The sequence below is a fragment of the Salvelinus fontinalis genome, chromosome 34 (assembly GCF_029448725.1).
Source record: "Salvelinus fontinalis isolate EN_2023a chromosome 34, ASM2944872v1, whole genome shotgun sequence".
Classification (NCBI taxonomy): Eukaryota; Metazoa; Chordata; class Actinopteri; order Salmoniformes; family Salmonidae; genus Salvelinus; species Salvelinus fontinalis.
In genome coordinates this window covers 29,406,460-29,422,214 of record NC_074698.1, presented here as the reverse complement: position 1 = coordinate 29,422,214, position 15,755 = coordinate 29,406,460, and the positions used below count along the sequence as shown (strand labels likewise).

The window sequence follows — 15,755 nt, the reverse complement described above, 5'->3', positions numbered from 1 at the left end:
ACAGGGAATCATGTCAGCTCTATTCATTCTACTTCGATCAACAACATTTAGATGGTTTCACATCACTGAATAGACCCCAGTTGATCCCCACCTGGCTGTAGTAGGAGAGGAGAGACCTCAGGTCAGGTTCAGCTCAGCAGACTCAGCTTAGAGTAGGATGAAGTTGCACCTAGACGCTGATCTGAGGTCAGTGTTGCATTCTTCCCCCTGATGGTTAAGGTTAGGTGAGGGTAAGCTGATCCTAGATCTGAGCCTTTGGGTGACTTCTACTCACAGCCCTCAACTCTCACAGAGGTCAAAGGGCTGCCAATAGTCATGAATCCGTTCCCTCCTCCCTTCTACTTCTCTTCTTTACCTCCCTAAAGAGGAAGTCCCACTGTTCTAGAGCGCATAAAGGCAATACATTAAACGTGAACTGAAGGATGCAGCATCCTCTGAGGGAGTTACTCAACAATCTTTCTCAGAAAATCCAATACAACCTCTTGGCACTAGTTTCTGTGTGTTGCAATGTGTCATTATACTGTGTAATAAATATATAACTGTGTGTAACAATCTATGTTTTGTAATGATTGGCTACTCATGTAATCAATGACCTATGTTGAACTATGTACAGTGGGGCTGAAAGATACATAATTATTACAAGACCTGTAAATGGCTCGCTAACCTGCAGAAGAAATGGATAAAGACATACATGTCACACTCAAACACACATCATTTGGTTTATTTACTGTCACACCATGAAAAAGTTCTCCTTCATTCATGTAACATGTTTCACTTTTTTATCCTGTTGGTCATTCAGCTAAAAAGCTGGCAAGCGTATCATTTAAAAGGAGAAAGAAAACTTTGAAATACAATATTGAATTCCTATCAGACAATGGAAGATTCATGGCTGGGTTGCCAGACTTGTTTGTGCTTTAGCCAACTCTTCTCTGTTTGTACTTTGTCATGCGATATGATAGAAGGTCTGGGCTAAAGCACAAACAGACCTGGCAACTAAGCCAGCAAATGTATATACTCAAACAACAACAGCAAAGTAAGCATAGTTAAGAAGTGAATCAGAGTACACCCAAACCCCCCCCCCCCCCCCCCCCCCCCCCCTGCCACCAATAGGATGTGAAGATCATGACCCTGACCTCTGCATTCAAGACACTGCTCATATCAAAGATGGTGGATAAATGAAGATGTCCCACTCAGGCCGTTTACCATTGAAAAAAATTGTCTGCTTAAGGGGTGTTCTCCCATAGACACCAATGCGATAACAGCTGTGTCTGGTCTACTTAGTTCATGGACTGCATATGAACCAGAAAAAATAAGGGAGTAGGATGTCTCACTTCCTCTTTCGTCTCTGCTCATATTACAGGCTGTCAACAACCTGAGAGCGAGAAGAAGCATATAAAAGAAAGATGGCCAACAGAGTGGACCATCTTACAGCACCGTACATAGGGGTTGTTGGGACTGCACCATAAGGGTTGTCATCTTACAGCACCGTACATAGGGTTTGTTGGGACTGCACCATAAGGGTTGTCATCTTACAGCACCGTACATAGGGGTTGTTGGGACTGCACCATAAGGGTTGTCATCTTACAGCACCGTACATAGGGGTTGTTGGGACTGCACCATAAGGGTTGTCAGTTGTTTAAGGGAACATTATTGAAAGTTCAAAGTGAGAAAGGTAAATACATGCACCTATGATATCATCTGTTATGAAATAAATACCATCTGTCATCTAACATGCAGTGTTTAAAGGTATCTCCACAGTGTTATTAAACCTAACGGCTGAGCTTATAATGCCTTCATAGGAGAGAAAAGATGAAGATGTAATGTCTGTGGAAAGGACTGAACCCAGACTTCAAAAAGAAAGACAAAGAACGTCACAGAGAAGTGAGACCTGCTGAAATGCATTTTTCAAATAAGATCTTGTAAAACAAATTGGCAACTCCTGTTTCCAATTTCCCATTTTATTCACATACAAGGGAGCTGGTGGGTGACTGTTTCAGTCTCACGATTTTTTGGTTTTATACAATTTTACATATTTTTCCCGCAATAACAGACAGTTCGTTGTGGTTGTGCAAGGGAGAGAGGAGGGAGATTAGTTATTCTGTAATCTTCTCATCTCTCCAAGCAACTATTATTCTCAGCTGCCAAATCAGACACACAAACCAACCCTCCCTCCCTCCCTCCATCTCTTCCTCTCCCCAAATCCTCAACACACCACCACCTCTTGTTCTCCTGAGAAACAACCCTCTAAATGAACCCTTCCCTTCTCCTCTGTCTCCTCAAACAACAACATTACAGGCTTCTGACAAGACCGGGGGTCTGACAAATGTCACCGTTCCCCTTTATCACTCCTTCACACCTCCTCCTCTTCCTTTCTCCTCTTCCCTCCCCCTCTCTCTCGTATTCTATCAGTTTTTCCGATAGCGGTTCTTAGGCTTGTCTCCGCATCCAGTGGCCTCGCAGGAGGACAGGCCGGGGGGGGCCTTGCCTGGGTTGATGCTGCTTAGAAGACCCGGCAGCTCGCTGGTGATGGCCTTCTCGATCTTGTCCAGCAGGCAGCCGCTTGAGTAGGAGCACTGGGCGGACAGGGACTTGAAACTGCCGATCGGGTTCACACCGAAAAAGTCCTGGTAGGCTTCACGGTTGGGCAGGTCGAACTTGCTCACATTGGTCTTGGCCAGGATGGACTTGAAGATGAAGAACTTGTCCGGGTCGTCCACGATCTCCTTGAATACCAGGTCGGGGTCACTGAAGTAGCTCATCTTGTCCTTGAAGGTGTGAACGTAGCGGTCCACCAGAAGGGCGTGGATACGCACCCGGATGGCATGCTGGCGGATGAAGGCGATCTTGTTCTCCATGCGGTTCTCGATCACCTGGTTTAGGTCTTCCAAGAGGGAGATCTCCTCGCGCTTAAACAGCTCGCGGCTGGTGTCGGGTGCGTAGTCGTAAGGCCAGAAAGAGCTGACGTAGACCCTTGGGGGCTCTGTGACGTTGATGAGGGGCGCCAGCGACCAGAAGAGGGCACCGTAGACACGCATCAAGTCCTGGGTGGCCAGGTTGTCTGCCTTGTTGAGGATGATGCGGATCTGGGACTCACGTCCCTTCAGCTGGCGGAAGAGCATCTCCAGCTCCAGGCCCACATCCAGCTTGGTGGGGTCAAAGGTCACGAAGATGAGGTCGGCACGATCGATGAACCACTGGCACACGTCGTTGAAGGGATAGCCTGGAGGGAGGAGGTAGAAACAGGGTCATGTAACATCAACATCTTGGACAGTCAGTAGTCTTGGTTGAATTCCATTTAACACAATTGAGGCTAGATTGATTCCTAAATGTCAATTTTTCTATTTTCTATTTTAGGCATTTATCAGACGCTCTTATGCAGAGCGACTTACATCTTAAAATGAATGTAGATTATTATTACATAACACTGATTATTATTTATTGATGTAGATAGATGTATAGGTCTAATTGTGTAACATAAACCCTAGAGATTGACAGGTTTTTAGGGGTCACCACTGTCTTAAAATTCCTCAGTCTATCTGATGATAAGAGGTGATCATGTTTAATACTTCATGTTCATGTGAATTTGAACTGAAGATACTGTAGCGACATAACTTAGAAAAACAGCCATGGCAAAGCTGTTGGACTGACAGTCGCAATGCCTTGTGTTTGAGCCCCGGTCGTGCTACCGCCTGAGTTTGTTACAAGATCTTCAGCGCTCCTGCTCTCTGTGTGCCTTACCTCTCTCCTGCTCTCTGTGTGCCTTACCTCTCTCCTGCTCTCTGTGTGCTTTACCTCTCTCCTGCTCTCTGTGTGCTTTACCCCTCTCCTGCTCTCTGTGTGCCTTACCTCTCTCCTGCTCTCTGTGTGCCTTACCTCTCTCCTGCTCTCTGTGTGCTTTACCTCTCTCCTGCTCTCTGTGTGCCTTACCTCTCTCCTGCTCTCTGTGTGCTTTACCTCTCTCCTGCTCTCTGTGTGCCTTACCTCTCTCCTGCTCTCTGTGTGCTTTACCTCTCTCCTGCTCTCTGTGTGCCTTACCTCTCTCCTGCTCTCTGTGTGCCTTACCTCTCTCCTGCTCTCTGTGTGCCTTACCTCTCTCCTGCTCTCTGTGTGCCTTACCTCTCTCCTGCTCTCTGTGTGCCTTACCTCTCTCCTGCTCTCTGTGTGCCTTACCTCTCTCCTGCTCTCTGTGTGCTTTACCTCTCTCCTGCTCTCTGTGTGCCTTACCTCTCTCCTGCTCTCTGTGTGCCTTACCTCTCTCCTGCTCTCTGTGTGCCTTACCTCTCTCCTGCTCTCTGTGTGCCTTACCTCTCTCCTGCTCTCTGTGTGCCTTACCTCTCTCCTGCTCTCTGTGTGCTTTACCTCTCTCCTGCTCTCTGTGTGCTTTACCTCTCTCCTGCTATCTGTGTGCTTTACCTCTCTCCTGCTCTCTGTGTGCTTTACCTCTCTCCTGCTCTCTGTGTGCTTTACCTCTCTCCTGCTCTCTGTGTGCTTTACCTCTCTCCTGCTCTCTGTGTGCTTTACCTCTCTCCTGCTATCTGTGTGCTTTACCTCTCTCCTGCTCTCTGTGTGCTTTACCTCTCTCCTGCTCTCTGTGTGCTTTACCTCTCTCCTGCTCTCTGTGTGCTTTACCTCTCTCCTGCTCTCTGTGTGCTTTACCTCTCTCCTGCTATCTGTGTGCTTTACCTCTCTCCTGCTCTCTGTGTGCCTTACCTCTCTCCTGCTCTCTGTGTGCTTTACCTCTCTCCTGCTCTCTGTGTGCCTTACCTCTCTCCTGCTCTCTGTGTGCTTTACCTCTCTCCTGCTCTCTGTGTGCTTTACCTCTCTCCTGCTCTCTGTGTGCTTTACCTCTCTCCTGCTATCTGTGTGCTTTACCTCTCTCCTGCTCTCTGTGTGCCTTACCTCTCTCCTGCTCTCTGTGTGCTTTACCTCTCTCCTGCTCTCTGTGTGCCTTACCTCTCTCCTGCTCTCTGTGTGCTTTACCTCTCTCCTGCTCTCTGTGTGCCTTACCTCTCTCCTGCTCTCTGTGTGCCTTACCTCTCTCCTGCTCTCTGTGTGCCTTACCTCTCTCCTGCTATCTGTGTGCCTTACCTCTCTCCTGCTCTCTGTGTGCTTTACCTCTCTCCTGCTATCTGTGTGCTTTACCTCTCTCCTGCTCTCTGTGTGCCTTACCTCTCTCCTGCTCTCTGTGTGCTTTACCTCTCTCCTGCTCTCTGTGTGCCTTACCTCTCTCCTGCTCTCTGTGTGCTTTACCTCTCTCCTGCTCTCTGTGTGCCTTACCTCTCTCCTGCTCTCTGTGTGCCTTACCTCTCTCCTGCTCTCTGTGTGCTTTACCTCTCTCCTGCTATCTGTGTGCTTTACCTCTCTCCTGCTCTCTGTGTGCCTTACCTCTCTCCTGCTCTCTGTGTGCTTTACCTCTCTCCTGCTCTCTGTGTGCCTTACCTCTCTCCTGCTCTCTGTGTGCTTTACCTCTCTCCTGCTATCTGTGTGCTTTACCTCTCTCCTGCTCTCTGTGTGCCTTACCTCTCTCCTGCTCTCTGTGTGCCTTACCTCTCTCCTGCTCTCTGTGTGCCTTACCTCTCTCCTGCTATCTGTGTGCCTTACCTCTCTCCTGCTCTCTGTGTGCCTTACCTCTCTCCTGCTCTCTGTGTGCTTTACCCCTCTCCTGCTCTCTGTGTGCTTTACCTCTCTCCTGCTCTCTGTGTGCTTTACCTCTCTCCTGCTCTCTGTGTGCCTTACCTCTCTCCTGCTCTCTGTGTGCTTTACCTCTCTCCTGCTCTCTGTGTGCCTTACCTCTCTCCTGCTCTCTGTGTGCCTTACCTCTCTCCTGCTCTCTGTGTGCCTTACCTCTCTCCTGCTCTCTGTGTGCCTTACCTCTCTCCTGCTCTCTGTGTGCCTTACCTCTCTCCTGCTCTCTGTGTGCCTTACCTCTCTCCTGCTCTCTGTGTGCCTTACCTCTCTCCTGCTCTCTGTGTGCTTTACCTCTCTCCTGCTCTCTGTGTGCCTTACCTCTCTCCTGCTCTCTGTGTGCCTTACCTCTCTCCTGCTCTCTGTGTGCCTTACCTCTCTCCTGCTCTCTGTGTGCTTTACCTCTCTCCTGCTATCTGTGTGCTTTACCTCTCTCCTGCTCTCTGTGTGCCTTACCTCTCTCCTGCTCTCTGTGTGCTTTACCTCTCTCCTGCTCTCTGTGTGCCTTACCTCTCTCCTGCTCTCTGTGTGCTTTACCTCTCTCCTGCTCTCTGTGTGCCTTACCTCTCTCCTGCTCTCTGTGTGCCTTACCTCTCTCCTGCTCTCTGTGTGCCTTACCTCTCTCCTGCTATCTGTGTGCCTTACCTCTCTCCTGCTCTCTGTGTGCTTTACCTCTCTCCTGCTATCTGTGTGCTTTACCTCTCTCCTGCTCTCTGTGTGCCTTACCTCTCTCCTGCTCTCTGTGTGCTTTACCTCTCTCCTGCTCTCTGTGTGCCTTACCTCTCTCCTGCTCTCTGTGTGCTTTACCTCTCTCCTGCTCTCTGTGTGCCTTACCTCTCTCCTGCTCTCTGTGTGCCTTACCTCTCTCCTGCTCTCTGTGTGCTTTACCTCTCTCCTGCTATCTGTGTGCTTTACCTCTCTCCTGCTCTCTGTGTGCCTTACCTCTCTCCTGCTCTCTGTGTGCTTTACCTCTCTCCTGCTCTCTGTGTGCCTTACCTCTCTCCTGCTCTCTGTGTGCTTTACCTCTCTCCTGCTATCTGTGTGCTTTACCTCTCTCCTGCTCTCTGTGTGCCTTACCTCTCTCCTGCTCTCTGTGTGCCTTACCTCTCTCCTGCTCTCTGTGTGCCTTACCTCTCTCCTGCTATCTGTGTGCCTTACCTCTCTCCTGCTCTCTGTGTGCCTTACCTCTCTCCTGCTCTCTGTGTGCCTTACCTCTCTCCTGCTCTCTGTGTGCTTTACCCCTCTCCTGCTCTCTGTGTGCTTTACCTCTCTCCTGCTCTCTGTGTGCTTTACCTCTCTCCTGCTCTCTGTGTGCCTTACCTCTCTCCTGCTCTCTGTGTGCTTTACCTCTCTCCTGCTCTCTGTGTGCCTTACCTCTCTCCTGCTCTCTGTGTGCCTTACCTCTCTCCTGCTCTCTGTGTGCCTTACCTCTCTCCTGCTCTCTGTGTGCCTTACCTCTCTCCTGCTCTCTGTGTGCCTTACCTCTCTCCTGCTCTCTGTGTGCCTTACCTCTCTCCTGCTCTCTGTGTGCCTTACCTCTCTCCTGCTCTCTGTGTGCCTTACCTCTCTCCTGCTCTCTGTGTGCTTTACCTCTCTCCTGCTCTCTGTGTGCCTTACCTCTCTCCTGCTCTCTGTGTGCCTTACCTCTCTCCTGCTCTCTGTGTGCCTTACCTCTCTCCTGCTCTCTGTGTGCCTTACCTCTCTCCTGCTCTCTGTGTGCTTTACCTCTCTCCTGCTATCTGTGTGCTTTACCTCTCTCCTGTTATCTGTGTGCTTTACCTCTCTCCTGCTCTCTGTGTGCTTTACCTCTCTCCTGCTCTCTGTGTGCTTTACCTCTCTCCTGCTCGCTGTGTGCTTTACCTCTCTCCTGCTCTCTGTGTGCCTTCCTCTCTCCTGCTCTCTGTGTGCCTTACCTCTCTCCTGCTCTCTGTGTGCTTTACCTCTCTCCTGCTCTCTGTGTGCCTTACCTCTCCTGCTCTCTGTGTGCCTTACCCCTCTCCTGCTCTCTGTGTGCCTTACCTCTCTCCTGCTCTCTGTGTGCTTTACCTCTCTCCTGCTCTCTGTGTGCCTTACCTCTTTCCTGCTCTCTGTGTGCCTTACCTCTCTCCTGCTCTCTGTGTGCCTTACCTCTCTCCTGCTGCTTGCGGTTCTCAATGATTCCAGGTGTGTCCACGAAGGTGACGCGCTCCAACAGCTTGTGGGGCATCTCAATGCCGATCAGCTTCTCTAGAAAGCTCTGCCCGAACTTCTCCAGGGGCGAGAAGGAGCGCGAGCTGTCGGCCGCCATGACGATACCCTCTATGGAGCGGGTCTTCTCGCCGTGCATGATCACAGTGAACTCAGAGGTGGTGGGCTCAGCACCTGGCAGACAGAGGCAGAGAAAGACGGGAGAGGGATGAGACAGGGGAAGAGAAAGATGTGAGAGAGGGGGATGGAAAAGAGGAGAAGATGCAGAGGGGTTGGTGAAGGAGGGAGAGGCAGGAGGAACAGAAGAATGAGAGAAGATGATAGAGCAGAAGAGGAGGAGTCAGTAGGTAGAGTGAAGAGTTAAGTACGTCAGAAACCAGGTGAAAAACCTAAATGACTTCAATTACCTCAACTAACCGCACATTGACTCGGTCCTGGTACCGCCTGTATATAGCCTCGTTATTTATATTTTATTGTGTAACTTTTTTATAAACTTTATTTCCTAAATATTTTCTTAACTCAATTTTCTTAAAACTGCATTGTTGGTTAAGGGCTTGTAAGTAAGCATTTCACAGTAAGATCTACACCTGTTGTATTCCGCACATGTGACAAATATATTAATTTGATTTGAAAAACAGGTACATCAGAAACCAGGTGAAAAAACAGGAATATCAGAAACCAGGTGAAAAAACAGGTACATCAGAAACCAGGTGAAAAAACAGGTACATCAGAAACCAGGTGAAAAAACAGGAACATCAGAAACCAGGTGAAAAAACAGGAACATCAGAAACCAGGTGAAAAAACAGGAACATCAGAAACCAGGTGAAAAAACAGGAACATCAGAAACCAGGTGAAAAAACAGGAACATCAGAAACCAGGTGAAAAAACAGGAACATCAGAAATCAGGTGAAAAAACAGGTACATCAGAAACCAGGTGAAAAAACAGGAACATCAGAAACCAGGTGAAAAAACAGGTACATCAGAAACCAGGTGAAAAAACAGGTACATCAGAAACCAGGTGAAAAAACAGGTACATCAGAAACCAGGTGAAAAAACAGGTACATCAGAAACCAGGTGAAAAAACAGGTACATCAGAAACCAGGTGAAGAAACAGGTACATCAGAAACCAGGTGAAAAAACAGGACTATCAGAAACCAGGTGAAAAAACAGGACTATCAGAAACCAGGTGAAGTTTGAAGGGGCTTACCTGTGTACAGCTGGTAGGGGCTGTCCTTCAGGCCAAGCAGGTAGTTGATCATGGAGGACTTGCCTACACTCCAGGGCCCAAGGAACAACACCATGGGCTTGGAGGTGATCTCCCCATCTGTCAGGTAGAGAGAGGAGGAGGAGGAGGTTAGAGCCATGGAGGTTCACTGGGCTTGGAGGTGATCTCCCCATCTGTCAGGTAGAGAGAGGAGGAGGAGGAGGTTAGAGCCATGGAGGTTCACTGGGCTTGGAGGTGATCTCCCCATCTGTCAGGTAGAGAGAGGAGGAGGAGGAGGTTAGAGCCATGGAGGTTCACTGGGCTTGGAGGTGATCTCCCCATCTGTCAGGTAGAGAGAGGAGGAGGAGGAGGTTAGAGCCATGGAGGTTCACTGGGCTTGGAGGTGATCTCCCCATCTGTCAGGTAGAGAGAGGAGGAGGAGGAGGTTAGAGCCATGGATGTTCACTGCACTCATGACGACATGGGAGACCAGAGACATAGCCGCTCCAGTACGTCTGAAACCTAATCTGATAAATCACAACAGCCTGTTCACCGGGAGTGTATTCAAATGGAAACAACTCATACTGTTACCTACAATCACACTCAAATAAAGGGAATGAGATGCTTCCCTGAAAGGAAGGCCATGTTCTTACCATGGTCAACGAAAGCTTGAGTTGTTCTAAGCTGGCCAGCTGACAACGTAGAAATTTCAGCATGTATTGCAAAGGTTCCAGACCTCTCAGTGTCTGAGAACATGTTTCTCAACTGTAGGGGTCAGGAACCAGTGCAATGGCCAATGGGATGCAGGCTTGATGCTTCCTCAACCACAGGCTGCATGGTGCACATGCTTGTAGGTGACAGACAATAAAGTAGCATATGACAGCAAAGCTAGACCACGTGCAACTATAGAAATTGTGGTTCTTCACCGGAGTTGATTTCATTAGTTTGAGGATGATGCCATTTCAATACAGTATGTTAGACATGCCCTGCATTGAGGCATTCCCATTTCTATGTCTGGCACAGAGCGCAGGCATGCACTGAGTGGACAAAACATTATGAACACCTGCTCTTTCCATGAGAGAAACTGACCAGGTGAATCCAGGTGAAACCCATTGCACCAACTGAACCCCGACCCTCCCCCATACATGTACATACTGGTTGTTTACACTAAAGGCATGTTTGAATGCTGTAGGGCTCTTCACATCTTTGATCCAATGGGGTAGTGCCTTTAAGCATCCCAATTGTAATGGACGAGACCTCAGGGAATCCTTTCATGTGTAACTGCAGATTGAGTATCTCCCCTTTGTAATTGATTAGTATAGAATTAAGAGACTGAGTTAGAGTTGTATACTGTATTTGCTTAGTATCAAGGGGAAATAGGTCCCTCAATTGTTTTGTGAACGTTCAGTCATATAATCAGATTCATAAAATGACCTCGTAAATGACTTTAAATTTTCCATTACAGTAGTTCTTTGAAATGCAAATGATTTCTGCTCAAATTTACAGCAGTTCAAAGTTATGTGAATGAAAATGCCTATCTCACAACTGATGACAATTGTGATACAGGATCATTTGGTTGCTCCAAACAACCAAACTGGTCCATACCAAGGTCCAATGGCTGGGGTCCCGGGAGTGTGAAAGAGGGGGGTGAGCACTTCAGTCAGTGCCATGCTTCGGCAAAGGTCCCCCCACTATACCAACCTGTGTTCCCATCCCCCAGTGTTCGTCCGGCTGTTAGGTGAAGGGGTGGTGAGGTGGGGATGAGGGAGGGAGAGTGAGAGGGAAGGAGAGATGTCGGGGAATAATCACGTTTAACTGGAAGTGTCAAACATGCAGATCTATAATGGATGAAGTTGAAGGTTACTTGACAACAGGTGGCGGCGGCGGCGGGGGGGGGGGGGGGGGGGTCTAGATCAATCATTCCTTCCTGTGCACTACACTCCATACAGTTCAATTCGTTATGTGACAGTTAGTCAAATTACAGTAAAGAGGGAGACATAGCAACATCTTCAAGGAATTTCTCAGTCAAGGGAACAAACCATTGCTTCGATAACACCTGGCTCCCTCTAAACCTTTTTAACACAGTGTCTGAATATTATGGGATGGCTTAGAGCTTCATAAAAAAACTTTTATTCTGATTATGTCAGGAGGTTCAGTATTTGTGTGTAGGTTAAAGACCATGCCAGGCCACAAGAGGGCGAACTTTGCTTCAAGATGGGGGGAGTGAAGTTGGGTCTGCACAGGTTGACCAAGGGGGAGTGAAGTTGGGTCTGCACAGGTTGACCAAGGGGGAGTGAAGTTGGGTCTGCACAGGTTGACCAAGGGGGAGTGAAGTTGGGTCTGCACAGGTTGACCAAGGGGGGGGTGAAGTTGGGTCTGCACAGGTTGACCAAGGGGGAGTGAAGTTGGGTCTGCACAGGTTGACCAAGGGGGAGTGCAGTTGGGTCTGCACAGGTTGACCAAGGGGGGGGTGAAGTTGGGTCTGCACAGGTTGACCAAGGGGGAGTGAAGTTGGGTCTGCACAGGTTGACCAAGGGGGGGGTGAAGTTGGGTCTGCACAGGTTGACCAAGGGGGAGTGAAGTTGGGTCTGCACAGGTTGACCAAGGGGGAGTGCAGTTGGGTCTGCACAGGTTGACCAAGGGGGAGTGCAGTTGGGTCTGCACAGGTTGACCAAGGGGGGGGTGAAAGTTGGGTCTGCACAGGTTGACCAAGGGGGGGTGAAAGTTGGGTCTGCACAGGTTGACCAAGGGAGAGTGCAGTTGGGTCTGCACAGGTTGACCAAGGGGGGGGTGAAGTTGGGTCTGCACAGGTTGACCAAGGGGGAGTGAAGTTGGGTCTGCACAGGTTGACCAAGGGGGAGTGCAGTTGGGTCTGCACAGGTTGACCAAGGGGGGGGTGAAGTTGGGTCTGCACAGGTTGACCAAGGGGGAGTGAAGTTGGGTCTGCACAGGTTGACCAAGGGGGGGGTGAAGTTGGGTCTGCACAGGTTGACCAAGGGGGAGTGAAGTTGGGTCTGCACAGGTTGACCAAGGGGGAGTGCAGTTGGGTCTGCACAGGTTGACCAAGGGGGAGTGCAGTTGGGTCTGCACAGGTTGACCAAGGAGGGGTGAAAGTTGGGTCTGCACAGGTTGACCAAGGGGGGGTGAAAGTTGGGTCTGCACAGGTTGACCAAGGGGGGGTGAAAGTCATCCCCCAGAAGACATGTTATAAAAAATAACATGAACACCTATGAATACCCTTTTTATAAGGCATTATAATGCCTTTTCTAATGCCTTATGGGCTATGCATAATGCATTATAATGCACAACATGGGTTATAATAACTGCTTAGTAACATCTATAACAATACTGCAATAAGAGTTATATTAAGGTACTTAACTTTTAAACCTTCCTTAAAAATCTTTAAAACAAAAAAGATGAAAATGGTGAAGAAAAGAAGATGAAGAAAAAAGGTGATGAGAGAAACATCTAAATGGTATCCTACGGTACCCTTTACCAGGATCAAAGAACAGGATGCCATAGCTCTCCACGTCTCACAGTGTTGCATTACCCTTTACCAGGATCAAAGAACAGGATGCCATAGCTCTCCACGTCTCACAGTGTTGCATTACCCTTTACCAGGATCAAAGAACAGGATGCCATAGCTCTCCACGTCTCACGGTGTGGGAATACCCTTTACCAGGATCAAAGAACAGGATGCCATAGCTCTCCACGTCTCACGGTGTGGGAATACCCTTTACCAGGATCAAAGAACAGGATGCCATAGCTCTCCACGTCTCACGGTGTGGGAATACCCTTTACCAGGATCAAAGAACAGGATGCCATAGCTCTCCACGTCTCACAGTGTTGCATTACCCTTTACCAGGATCAAAGAACAGGATGCCATAGCTCTCCACGTCTCACAGTGTTGCATTACCCTTTACCAGGATCAAAGAACAGGATGCCATAGCTCTCCACGTCTCACAGTGTTGCATTACCCTTTACCAGGATCAAAGAACAGGATGCCATAGCTCTCCACGTCTCACAGTGTGGGAATACCCTTTACCAGGATCAAAGAACAGGATGCCATAGCTCTCCACGTCTCACAGTGTTGCATTACCCTTTACCAGGATCAAAGAACAGGATGCCATAGCTCTCCACGTCTCACAGTGTTGCATTACCCTTTACCAGGATCAAAGAACAGGATGCCATAGCTCTCCACGTCTCACGGTGTGGGAATACCCTTTACCAGGATCAAAGAACAGGATGCCATAGCTCTCCACGTCTCACAGTGTTGCATTACCCTTTACCAGGATCAAAGAACAGGATGCCATAGCTCTCCACGTCTCACAGTGTTGCATTACCCTTTACCAGGATCAAAGAACAGGATGCCATAGCTCTCCACGTCTCACAGTGTTGCATTACCCTTTACCAGGATCAAAGAACAGGATGCCATAGCTCTCCACGTCTCACGGTGTGGGAATACCCTTTACCAGGATCAAAGAACAGGATGCCATAGCTCTCCACGTCTCACAGTGTTGCATTACCCTTTACCAGGATCAAAGAACAGGATGCCATAGCTCTCCACGTCTCACAGTGTGGGAATACCCTTTACCAGGATCAAAGAACAGGATGCTATAGCTCTCCACGTCTCACGGTGTGGGAATACCCTTTACCAGGATCAAAGAACAGGATGCCATAGCTCTCCACGTCTCACGGTGTGGGAATACCCTTTACCAGGATCAAAGAACAGGATGCCATAGCTCTCCACGTCTCACGGTGTTGCATTACCCTTTACCAGGATCAAAGAACAGGATGCCATAGCTCTCCACGTCTCACGGTGTGGGAATACCCTTTACCAGGATCAAAGAACAGGATGCCATAGCTCTCCACGTCTCACAGTGTTGCATTACCCTTTACCAGGATCAAAGAACAGGATGCCATAGCTCTCCACGTCTCACGGTGTGGGAATACCCTTTACCAGGATCAAAGAACAGGATGCCATAGCTCTCCACGTCTCACAGTGTTGCATTACCCTTTACCAGGATCAAAGAACAGGATGCCATAGCTCTCCACGTCTCACAGTGTTGCATTACCCTTTACCAGGATCAAAGAACAGGATGCCATAGCTCTCCACGTCTCACAGTGTTGCATTACCCTTTACCAGGATCAAAGAACAGGATGCCATAGCTCTCCACGTCTCACGGTGTGGGAATACCCTTTACCAGGATCAAAGAACAGGATGCCATAGCTCTCCACGTCTCACAGTGTTGCATTACCCTTTACCAGGATCAAAGAACAGGATGCCATAGCTCTCCACGTCTCACAGTGTTGCATTACCCTTTACCAGGATCAAAGAACAGGATGCCATAGCTCTCCACGTCTCACGGTGTTGCATTACCCTTTACCAGGATCAAAGAACAGGATGCCATAGCTCTCCACGTCTCACGGTGTTGCATTACCCTTTACCAGGATCAAAGAACAGGATGCCATAGCTCTCCACGTCTCACAGTGTTGCATTACCCTTTACCAGGATCAAAGAACAGGATGCCATAGCTCTCCACGTCTCACAGTGTTGCATTACCCTTTACCAGGATCAAAGAACAGGATGCCATAGCTCTCCACGTCTCACAGTGTTGCATTACCCTTTACCAGGATCAAAGAACAGGATGCCATAGCTCTCCACGTCTCACGGTGTTGCATTACCCTTTACCAGGATCAAAGAACAGGATGCCATAGCTCTCCACGTCTCACGGTGTTGCATTACCCTTTACCAGGATCAAAGAACAGGATGCCATAGCTCTCCACGTCTCACGGTGTTGCATTACCAGTAGTTGAATATGTGCAAGGGTGTTTATATTCATATGGAAGAACCACTTCAGTTTTTTTCAATGGAACAATAGCAAGTATATTAGATTAAGTAATACATGACAATTGATTGTATTTATATGTCTATTCCAGTAATACATGATAATTGATTGTATTTATATGGCTCTATTCCAGTAATACATGATAATTGATTGTATTTATATGGCTCTATTCCAGTAATACATGACAATTGGTTGTATTTATATGGCTCTATTCCAGTAATACATGGTCATTGATTGTATTTATATGGCTCTATTCCAGTAATACATGGTCATTGATTGTATTTATATGGCTCTATTCCAGTAATACATGATCATTGATTGTATGTATAGGGCTCTATTCCAGTAATACATGATCATTGATTGTATGTATATGGCTCTATTCCAGTAATACATGATAATTGATTGTATGTATATGGCTCTATTCCAGTAATACATGATCATTGATTGTATGTATATGGCTCTATTCCAGTAATACATGATAATTGATTGTATTTATATGGCTCTACTCCAGTAATACATGATAATTGATTGTATGTATATGGCTCTACTCCAGTAATACATGATAATTGATTGTATGTATATGGCTCTATTCCAGTAATACATGATAATTGATTGTATTTATATGGCTCTACTCCAGTAATACATGATAATTGATTGTATGTATATGGCTCTACTCCAGTAATACATGATAATTGATTGTATTTATATGTCTATTCCAGTAATACATGATAATTGATTGTATTTATATGGCTCTATCCCAGTAATACATGATCATTGATTGTATGTATATGGCTCTATTCCAGTAATACATTATAATTGATTGTATGTAT

General features: G+C 47.8%; 1 protein-coding gene across 1 annotated transcript in view; it reads right to left on the bottom strand.

Moving 5' to 3' along the window:
• Positions 1-1,937: 1,937 nt before the first annotated feature.
• Positions 1,938-15,755, bottom strand: part of srl (sarcalumenin) — a 41,196-nt gene continuing 27,378 nt past the window's right edge. Inside the window, exons 4-6 of the mRNA XM_055898432.1 lie at positions 9,080-9,196; positions 7,813-8,046; positions 1,938-3,220 (exon numbers count right to left, since the gene is read on the bottom strand). Of these exons, the coding sequence (XP_055754407.1) occupies positions 2,406-3,220; positions 7,813-8,046; positions 9,080-9,196 (1,166 nt within the window). The 3' untranslated portion in view covers positions 1,938-2,405. The remainder of the gene's footprint in view (positions 3,221-7,812; positions 8,047-9,079; positions 9,197-15,755) is intronic.